The 10927-nt window shown below is 42.1% G+C and overlaps 1 protein-coding gene and 1 pseudogene across 3 annotated transcripts; both read right to left on the minus strand.

Moving 5' to 3' along the window:
* Positions 1 to 296: 296 nt before the first annotated feature.
* LOC110191801 (organic cation transporter protein) lies at positions 297 to 10851 on the minus strand. Of its 2 annotated transcripts, none has more exons than XM_020962752.2 (6): positions 10353 to 10851; positions 3218 to 3617; positions 2350 to 2617; positions 915 to 1474; positions 702 to 847; positions 297 to 628 (listed from the first exon to the last, which is right to left on the minus strand). In XM_020962752.2, exons 1-6 carry the CDS (start codon positions 10719 to 10721, stop codon positions 536 to 538), a joined length of 1836 nt encoding a protein of 611 aa, XP_020818411.2. In that variant the 5' UTR covers positions 10722 to 10851; the 3' UTR covers positions 297 to 535. The 2 variants fall into 2 exon arrangements, with proteins under 2 accessions (XP_020818411.2, XP_086694934.1); XM_086838808.1 differs by lacking the exon at positions 10353 to 10851 and adding an exon at positions 6861 to 7781.
* On the minus strand, positions 9436 to 10174 carry LOC147642757 (augmin complex subunit wac pseudogene; annotated as a pseudogene). The gene has a single exon (XR_015272987.1). The product of XR_015272987.1 is annotated as an augmin complex subunit wac pseudogene (transcript).
* Positions 10852 to 10927: the final 76 nt, after the last annotated feature.

A 10927-nucleotide genomic window follows, 5' to 3' on the forward strand; every position in this document is an offset into this window, starting at 1 on the left:
TTAACGTTAGCAGAGTTGCAAACCCAAACAGTGAAATTCATTTATGGAAACCTGATTTTATAGCAACATTAAACTAATTTTTTCTTTAAGAAACTTAAAATTTTAGCGTTTTTTAACTAGCTTTAAGTAATTTATTAATCAACAAAGTCACGGTGTAAAAACCATAGTTTTATTCTCATTATTTAGTAAAAATCAATTAAAGAAACATAAAGGACTTCATTAATGTAAATAATTTTAATATATAATACCGTATTGATTTAGTTAACAAATTAAACAAAGAAAAAGACATAAAACCCTTTTGCATATCATAAAAATACAACGTTTTTAATGCAGTTAATGTAAAATAAGTATAAATAAAATAAAATAAAAAGCATATTATAGTTAATGGTGGAGTGAAATGAGAAATAAAACGATAAAGTTCGGTGTGCCATGTCCCCTGTAGTAGGTCCAATATATCACAGTTATAGGCAAATGTCGTAACGGATAGTGAGCTCTAGTCCCTGTTGTAGTTCCTGTTCCAATCCCAGCTCCCAGATCACTCCACATCCTTCATAAGGCTGATGGCAATGGCGCCAATCAGGCCACTCACACCCATTATATTCAAGGGCAGCAGGGCGTCGATGTGCTCCTGCAGGAAGATGGTAAAACAAGGTCAATGAGATTACAGGACAATCATACTAAACGATGGCAGCAGCACCCACCAGTTGCCAGAGGAAGGGCACAAGGATTAGGGCAATTCCAGAGGCCAGGTTGCCCATTCCGACACCAAAGTTGCGAACAATTGTGGGATACTGCATCGCTGTGTAGGTGGGAATGATGGCGTTGTTGGCTCCAATGAGGCACTTGGCTGTGGATGATTTTGGTTAAGAAGTAAAATTAAGACCCTTGTAAAGCTCCTAAAAATAAGAACTCACCAATGGTGGCCAGTGCAATCACTCCCGTCTGATTCGGCACCAGATTCGTGGCCAGACAGCAGAGACCCGGCAGCAGCATATACCCTATGAGACTCCGTCGGATGCCCACCTTGAGCACCACCACAATGCTGATGCAGATGGATGCGGCCTCCACGGTACCGGCCACAGCGCTATTAATGTACACATTCCCTCCCAGGTTGCTCAGGTGAAGGGTGAGGCCAAAGTATATGATGATCAGCGTGAGCCAAATGATCAGGGTCAGACAGGTGGTGCGCCAGTACTTCGAGCCGAACACCACCAGCAGGGGATTCACATGGCCACTCACAGCGGGATCTGCAACATCCGTTCCAGCGGCTCGCACCTCTTCTACTTGGCCGGCCAGCTCTGGAGGGGATTGAGGGACCACTGTCCTTGGAACCGCTGCCTCAAGGGTCTTGCGATAGTTACTGGGCAGGCTTCCAGTGGTCCCGTTCATCCGGGCCGCTCTCTCAATTAGACCACACAACTCATCCAAGCGACCCTGGGCCAATAGCCATCGTGGCGACTCCGGCAACCAGAACCTACAGGGAATGGAGAAGGATAAAGAAGAGCAGGACACAAAAGGTGGTGAGAATCACAGTCGTGCCCGGGTATTTATTGGCTGCTTGGAATTTTTTCATTTGATTTCAAAAGCGGTCAGCTAATGTGGCCTATCATCCCTCCGCCCCACTTGGCACCGAAGGATAAACACTGAGGAATGTCCTGGCCATGGGTTGCTTTGTCCCTGCCGGAATCTAATTGATCCCACGCATTGTATTTGTGCTCGGTTCTTGGCTCTGTGCTGTCAATTCATTTAGTTGACTGCCTGCTAAAAATGTTAACGCTTTGAAGTTGAAATCGAACGAAGCCAATAATTCCAGAGTTAACAACAAATGGAAAATAAAATTTAATGGTTCTTGCGTACCTTTTTTGTTTGCTAGTGTTTAAGTCATTTCAAGTTCTTCAAAATATAATGGTTTATACCCTAGACAACCTTATAGAAACATTGAAAATAGCCTGGTTTGGACTGATCTAAGTTGGTAACTAAATTACACCTATTATAACTAAACCAAAAGCACGTATAACAATCAAATTTATTGAATGTATTAAAGGCATTCAAATAAGCATAACTAATGGAAAATTTGTATGAAATTTTGGTTCTGGCATCACACAATTGAATAAATTTGTTTGCTTATTTTACCTTAATCAATTTAATTATAAAAACTATACTTTAAATTGCTGGCGAAACACATTTACTATAGATATACTCTAATTATGTGCAAGAACAAAGTTTAAATTCGTACGCCGAATGGCATTAATATTCTTGTTTGATTTCGCTAAGTGAACCCATCCGTGTTAATCTAGTTTAATAGGCAAAGTAAACTGAAATGAATGCAAAAACATTGCATAAACTTACCAAATGCTGAGCATGATTAGCCACGGCCAAGAGATGGCCAGCTGGAGGTGACGCCAGTCGCGGATTAGATAGGCCAGTCCGGCGGAGAGGACGTACGAGATGGCCACCGGCAGAATGTTGAGAATGCCGATTATGGTGCGCCACTTGCCGGAGACCAGTTCCACCACCAGCACGAAGCTCACAACAGTCACGGTCATTGATGCGAATCCAATTATAACACGTAGCGACATGAACATGGCCACCGATGTTGAGAAGGCCAAAATTCCACCTGCAAAAACGGATGGTGGCCAACAGGACGCCGGGCGGTAGAAGGGGTGAATGAGAGCGGGTGGTAGAATGTCAGTGGCAAGGTCGGACACGTAAATAAGAGTGTAAAGTCAATTAAAATCCCAGCCCGGGCCAGAGAGCAGGACGAATGCAAATGCAGCTGTTAGTCGAGCGATTCATGGACAAAGCTGCATATAAATGACAATTAGAAAATGAATCCCACCCAAATTGCCATGGTCAGAATGGCAGCATCCCAACTCCCCTGGCTTTATCTCGGACTGTTGCAATTATTCGCTCTAATTTACACGGGAAAATTTCCTATCAAGGTACCTATACTTCTATATATTTTTTTTTTCATAAAAGAAAGGAGAAATTTAGTATTTTTGTTCTATTTCTACAAGATTTTTTTTTAGCATTGGTTTGAGATATCATAGATCTATTTAATGCCAATGTAAATATCGTTTTCTCAATCTTACAAATTTATGGTTTTGGCTAAAAAAAAACCTTTTTGAAACTGGCTTATTTAATTGATTTTCTATTTTATAACCACCTCAAAGCCAAATAGCTCAAGTTGAGTCTATTTCTTTGCATCTTAACTCACCGAAAACGCTCTGGATGGTAACGAATGCCATCAGCGTGTGGCGCCTGCCAAAGCGATCTGAAATCCAGCCGCTGAGCACAGCTCCCGCTGCCGCACCCACCAGGAAGCAGGTCTCCACCAGGCTTAGGATGTCGCGTCCGCAAACCAGCTCGAACTCCTGGACAAGCGTCTTGGCCGATCCATCCACGTCGGAGAACTCAAAGTGCTGGCATTGTCGGTAGCCCAGTTCGCTGGCGTTTGCTGGCCAGTTGATCAACTGATTGCCATCATATGACACCTGGGAGTAGTCCACATCCAGGAGAAGGCAACCATTAGAGGTCTGACTTAGGTTGCGCCACTCGGAGACACTCATCTGCCGAAGGTGGTTCGGTTGGGCACACCAGTAGTCCTTGGGAGCAGTCTGTAAATGTGATTTTATTATATCATATTGATGAAGGAATATTTATTTAAAGATCGTTAATTAATATAGTATTTATGGTAGGGTATACAAATTACATTCATACCCATATTAAAAATACAATAAACTGAAACAGCTTAAGATATAAATGCTATATTTCTGATAAAAAGTATTAAATATGTTCCAAGCATCCTATTAAAAAGACTTTCATTAAACCATAAATAAATTTGTCCATAAACCTAATAATAAAAGTCAAACCCAGAACTCAATTTTCTTAGAATTTCAACCAAAACTTCTCATTGGAATATATAAATTTAGGCAGTTTTTTAAAGATTCGATTCACGTTTAATGGCAAACGTGCCCTACATGAGACATTAACTCTTCCGAATCAAACTTCAAGTGGGAAGATTTGTACTTGTACAGCTATAAATCGAATCGAATCAGATATATATTTTAACCAGCCGCCATTCCAGTCGGTATTCGGTAGTAAACGTTTAAAATTTCTTCCGCCTGTTGACTGCGATTAACCCGTAGTTAGTTTGTTTTACAGCAGCTCCATTTGTCATTTGCGAGTGTTTCGTGACAGGTTAACACGGTGGAAATTACTGGATGTTGGGCTGCAACACGAACACGAATGTGCGGCCATCTGATTGATGATCGAATCGATGAAAGCGGCTTATCAATCGCGGGGGGCGAAAAGCCTTAGCTGCCGCCCCGAAAAACAACCTGCTGTACAACAGGTTGATAGCCCCTCGTCTTTCATGGGACGTGTCTCAATTAAACATTTGGCATGCGGCTCCGAGGAAATGGTTTCAAGTTCAAATTGGAGTGTAACAAAAAGCGAAACATTTTCAATAATTAATGGCAGTGAGAGGCGGCGGTAAAAGTGAGTGTTTCTGGTCAGTTTTCCTACGGGTTTCCCTGGCCAGCAGGCCAGGTCTGGTGACCGTTGATCGCGTGGCAGGTTGTGGCCGGCCGTGATGTCATTTGTGGCCGCCGTGGCAGGTTGTTCTGTCGCCCCGGCGGTTACATGTCACGTTTCAGGCATTTGCATGCCGACTCTCGGCCAACAATGGAATTTCTGTAGCCGCGTGGGCAGCTCTCGGCTCGGACTACACACGGACCAGATAAATTTCGTTTGATTAATCGGGTTTGCAGCCGTGCCCCAGCTGCACCTGAGAGTGCACTTTATTCAAATGGCACATTGGTCCAAGCGAACTCCCCCAGCTTGGGATCATAATCTTAGAGAGCTAGGTTTTAAAAGGTTTTCCAATTTTTAACTGCTCTTCACTGAATGGCAGAAAGGGGAATTACCATGTCAATAACCCTGCATGTTGGCTTAATGAATGTCTCTGATCATTTGATCTAACTAATAGCTATTGTGAAGTGACAATAAGTGAACCATTGTCTCTAAATCAGATAAGTCCATATCCGTAATTGATTGGTTCGGAAAAAATCTTAATTAAATTTGCATTCAATTGGTTAGGTGAATGATTGTTTTATAATAAGTATAAGAATGTTAACATTGTCAACAGAACAACTTCCTTTAACAAATAAGTAAGAAGATCAAGGAAGTCATTTAAAATTGGTTGTAACATTATTTGAGTTGGTATAAAAGAACTATAATATATATATATATAATATATATATGATAATAATAATATATTTAATGATAAGCTAGCTTTGTATTCTAGTCAATTGATTTACCAAACTTCATCTTTTCCTCTTCTCATTTTAAACCTTTTGGTAAGTAATTTAAATTGTTTTGCCCAGAAGGTTACTTTAGTTTTGCTAAACTTCTGCTTCAGATTGTCATGATCTTTTTAAAGATCAAGGTAAAGCTTCCCTTGTAGACCAATTTAATTTAAATAATTTCAGCAAGAAACAAAGGTTTGTCTAAAAATATCGGTAATCTAGCCTTCTGAGATATTTTTAAGATCAAATATCTCACCGGTAATCTGGTAAATATAGTACATGAGACTGAGGTGCTCAAGGGGTGTTGTTAACTTAATTGCCACAGGGTCACCCACTGACCCTAGATGGGAAAGTATTTAAATTGCCATTTCGAATCCCAGTTCCGATCTGATTCGGTTTCCCCACTGGATTGGAGACCAGTGTGCATATTGCCAGTGCCAGTGGCATGCTGAGTGGCTCACCAAAGTATTTCTTAGCATTTTATTATTATTGTCTAATTAATATATTTAGACAGTTAGCGGTCAATATTAGCCTCTGGCCGGGAGGGTAACCTTTCGAGCCCAACCTTGGGCTGGCCGAGACTCGACACCATCGATACCAGCAACCCAACCAAACACCTGATATGGATCAGTTGGGAGTGGAAACTAATTGAAAAGTCTTGCCGCACGGCTTCGCTGGAAAATCGTGTTGTCATGGTGTCTGAGCCACAGAGCTTGGACCTACCATAATCCACAATGTTGTCATCTTCACAATAAATAACACAAAGCGTGCAATTTGCGGATTTGGCCAATTAAGATAAGCCAAATCAGACACGAAGACCGTGTAAGATATATGCCATTAAATCAGTGTAAGCAAATCAATGACTTTTGGTTTGCAGGGCGAACAGTTTATATATTATATATATATACTATATATACTGGATAGTATAAAAACAAACTCGTTTCGGCCGCCTCAGACAGTGTAAATTTGTTATTACTTCACTGGCAATTATTGTGTGTCAATAATTAAGCCAAAAGCGGTTCAGTTAAGGTTGCCTATGTTGTGTTACTTAGTCTAAGGCGCACTTTAAACTCAATAATATTATTAGTTAGTTATACAAACAGTTAAACAGATGTAGAGTTTATGATTTTTTAAAGTCTCTCTCTGAACGAACCCATTGATTTTTATTCCCTACACCCAGGTTAACAAACACATTTATTGTACGGCAATAAAATGCATCTGATATTCGCTCTCAAAATCTCTCATTGAAACTGTATCTTTTGCCGATCAGGCAGTAGCTCGAGTATCACTGAAACGGGTTTGTCTCGCCCGCAAAAATAATAATAAAATAATAATAACCAGCTCGAAGACACCTTATCACAAGTGCGCACTGATAACTGGCATTGGGGGGCGGTAGGCGGTGGGCGGTGGGCACTGAACATAGAACCTTGTCAGTTGTGGTTGTAAGTGGCTAGTAGCTGGCAGTGGAGCGGAACGGTGGCCAAACTGTAGGTGGTGGGTGGGTGGCCTCCGCACGAGCACGAGCACTCAACCCATGCGGCTTGGACTCACCTGGAACACGTAGACGAAGATGTGGAAGGTGCAGATGGCCTGGAAGATCGAAAGCAAACCACACCAGAGGCTTTGCCACGCACTAATGGCTCCGAAGAGGCGCTCTAGAAGCCGCGTCTGCAGATGGTCCAGCTTGTCCAGATCCACGCAGCCCTGCAGCATGGGCGAGGCCTCGCCCGATGCCACGTCTGTGTCCGCCATCTCCATTTCTCGCCCGCTGCAGGTGGCAACCGTGTGCGACTTGCGATGCAAGTCAACTGAATTAGAATGTCGACTCTCGAAACGGAGACACAGACAGTGTCTTATGAAAAAATTCAAATTTGAGCCGGAGCGATGCCAGATCCAGATGCCAGTTTGGGCAGGTCGGCGGTGGTGGTGTTCAGGTGTCGAGAGCCGAGAGTGCGTGTGTGCCCCGAGAGATTCGGTCGAGTCTCAGCTCTTTTTCTTTTTTTAGTCAGCTTTTTATGCAGGCGCGGCGTTATTAAAGATTTCGGGGGGGCCCCCCAAAAAAGATAATAATAACAATGTCCAACACACCGAGATGTTACGATAGCCGCCGAATTGCTTGTTAACTTTGAGTCATTAAAGAATCACTTGACCTTTCCGTGGGGAGTGCCTTGAACAACTCCTCCTCCCACAAGGCTGATGAGCACTCCGCGAAGCTCCGAATTCTTTTGGTGAATCCCGCCAACATAAAGATATCTTTATACTTCGAACCGAACTTTCTTCGGTTCTAGTTCGGGGCCACAATCTTATCTGTCTCTATATTTGATTGGTTCATGTAAATGTCACCGATGGTTTCGGCCAGATTACATTCGCTGGCCATTAACAATTGCTTATTGTTTGTATTTCTTTCCTCGATAATATTATGCTTATCAAACGAAAATAGTACATTAAAAAGGCGCCGGTGCCACCAAAGTATAACTAGTCTTATGTGTTTTATTATAGTATCAGTCAGAAGTGACAGGTTATTGTCTATTTCGCTACTATTTTCTTTTTATCGCAAATAAATAAAGTCACTGGCACATGGGGAACTGATAACTGATAAGAAATTTAAGATTATTTCACTAAACGAGTTGGAACCCAAAATCTCTAGACAACACAACCCATTAAGTTTGATATCAGCAAATGGTTTGACAAACATTTTAATTAATATTTATGAAAAGTGGTTTCGAAGTAGTTGTATTCCTTATTTGTTTCAAATTTTTTCTATGTATATTTAGTATAGAATAATTTACTGAAAAATCTGTATAAACTCTTAAATTTCAATTTGGTTAAGAATTAGCATCCACGCGCAATTGGGGTAGGTAATTAATGCTGAAATGCAACCAAACAACTTAAAATATTGTTTATCAAAATATATTCTATAAAACTTCTTTGTTTACTTTTTCGTTGATTATTTTTTGTATATTGTATAGTGTAAAATCAAATTATTTGTACTATGTATGTATTTCCAAATATCACAAAATTTTGATTAATTTTCTACTATGTTTTATGGTAAGTTTAGAAATATAATATAGATCTATTTATTAATATGAAACCTGATCCAATTTAGTTTCGGTTGTATACCGAATTATCTCACGAATAGTAAGCTCTATAATTAGCGTTTTGTAATAGTAATAAACACTACTACCACTAGTTAATTAATGGTTACAACAATACATATTTTATTACAACTTTACATGATCACGATAAGCTTACTTCATATCTTAAGGCTGCTCTAGATAACTGCAGTGTTCAGATAGAGATATAGATAACCTCCTTTTCTTGACTCCCTTCCAAATCAAATGACCCAACATATACTCCCTCTTGCATCACTCCCCACCTAAGGTCAACTGTGGACAATCTTTGTTCTTATCGCCCAATTTATTGGCTCTCAATTAGTGTAATTAACCTCCAGCGGTCGAACTTCTTGTGTCATTCGATGACTGTTGCAACTTCTACATCGATTATGACTCTAAGCTTTATTCGCCCACCGATCGTGTGTGTCAAGGTCGTTTGAGTGTGTGTGCCCGGTGTGTGCGGTTTTTACCTTTTCAGTGGGACATTAGCACGCTAGAGGAGTGATTACCGTGATTGTGGACCTCGAAACCATAGGCAAATGATGCGCACGCAACTCCCTGCGATAAATGGCTTCCAAGTGGAAAAGTGGCTAGGTGACAGCCTCCCTGGAAGTTGGTCAAAGGTGCCCCAAGGTCATCTATGTGGGGTCTCGAGTGGCGTTTTGCGGGCTAAGTGCTCCTCCGTCGCCTGAAAGTGATGGCCGAAATTGGCATGCGAATTGTGATTGCGAGTCGGCGGCCAGCCAACTCAAGTGGAAGCGCCCCGAGAGTGTGTTATCAATTGTTTTCGGTTGTATATTTGGGCTACAGCTTGTTGTTACTCATTTTACGCATACTCATCTACTTAAAAAAAACGGATGATAAATAGCATTTTGTAATAACCCAAATGGTATTTATCTCTACTTTCCCCCAGCAATTACTTCATTGTCAACGAGTTGCATCGCAGAGATACACTTCCCAACGGAACAACCAATCAGTGCGTTATTAGTTATTACTGTGTGTCACTTTACAGCTATATTTATTTCTTGTTTTGTTATGCCCTTCATTAATTTGTTGTGTTTTCAATAATGATCAAGATCCTTTGGTGCAAATTCCAGATATCTATGAAATTTGCAGCCATTTCTGTTAAGTGTTTGTTTGAGTAAATGCAGTGTAACAAGTTGACCAGAGGACTTCACTAGCGCCTATCCAGCGAGTCCACTTTATTGATGATGCCTTCAATGCTTAACTCCTTCGGTGTATCAAAGCCCTTCTGCCTGTCCAATAAGCCCTGTTTGGTAGCAACCAGGGCGTTAGTTTTCTGCAAAACCTCGCTTTCCGGAATCAAACGAGCCTCGGCGGCAGACTTATAACGTTCCAGAACGGCTACATCCCGAGCTGCTTTGTCAATGTCCGACATCACTTTCCTCAGTTCTATCTGTCGCTTTGCCTTGGTTAGCTTGTTCTCGATGCTATCCATCTTCTTGGCACAGTAAAAGTTGCGCAAATAGTTCAAGCGCAAGGCATGGATATGTGAATCTGCAGCCAAGTCAACGCAATTATCAAGTAGCGCCATGTCATCCTCGGAAAAGTCGCTGAGATCGATGCCCGCCATCTTCAACTGTTTTTCGTAGTGCTGGCCTAAGGCCTTCAACTCTTTGATTTCCTCTTGGACCTTTAAATTCTCCATTTTTAATGGAGAACGGCAAGGAAGTGCCAATTGAAAAGGAAAACGAAAAATGCTCACAAAATGCTTGACATTTCGAAACGAAAGTGTCAATTGTCAATCAATTGCACAATGTTTTTTTCCGGAGTGGGAGTTTGTTTTTGTTTTTTTGGGGGGAGGGAAGGTGGGTAAACTATATAGCTTTACTATGCCCACCAAAATATTGGGTTTTGCGACGCAATCAGCTGGGCAAATATTTGGCCAGCCATAAAAGCCGAAACTCACCTGGAACACAAACATAAACAGGTGAAAAGTGGTGGGCAGCTGGAACAGGCAGAGGAGCAGGGTCCACAGGAAGCTCCAGCGGGTGTAGTGTCCCAGGAAATTCGATATCACATCGCTGTCCGCATCCTGGCTGAGGTCCCTGGTCGGTGGCTCCTCCTTCTCCTGCTCCCCCTCCTTGGGCGGCTTCTTGAGGTCCTCGGAGTAGCGACGGAAGTCCAATGCAATGACACTGATTTCCGGAGTCTTTGGGCCCGGCCTCGTCTCACGATATCCGCCATACAGGTTCGCCTCGAGGCTGCCCCTGCCCTTGTCCCGCGGCCCGCCCACGCAATCGAAATTCAGGGATCCGCGACGCAGCACGCCACTCATAATGGAGCTATCAGTGAGTGGTTTCTTGGAACGTCCAAGACTTCCGATCGATCGATTGATTGGGAAATTGGAAAGGAATTGTGTGGAAACTCGCGGTGATCGTTGGTTTCTCAGCCGTCGGCGGCGATCTGGAACCGTTCAAAGTTTCGCGGCTCTGTTATAAGCACTCTGTAAGTTGGCCAGAGAGCGAAAGCTCATTGGCTCAG

The sequence above is a fragment of the Drosophila serrata genome, unplaced genomic scaffold, assembly GCF_035046125.1.
Source record: "Drosophila serrata isolate PLE 108 unplaced genomic scaffold, ASM3504612v1 contig_360, whole genome shotgun sequence".
Lineage (NCBI taxonomy): Eukaryota > Metazoa > Arthropoda > Insecta > Diptera > Drosophilidae > Drosophila > Drosophila serrata.

Excerpts from the sequence above, each read along its gene's own strand:
- LOC110191801 (XM_020962752.2), bottom strand. The coding sequence starts at position 10,721 with ATGAGTGGCGTGCTGCGTCGCGGATCCCTGAATTTCGATTGCGTGGGC. Across the intron at positions 2,618-3,217 it reads TACCATCCAGAGCGTTTTCG|GTGGAATTTTGGCCTTCTCA; the intron begins GTGAGTTAAGAT and ends CCGTTTTTGCAG. Across the intron at positions 629-701 it reads TGCCCTTCCTCTGGCAACTG|GAGCACATCGACGCCCTGCT; the intron begins GTGGGTGCTGCT and ends ATCTTCCTGCAG.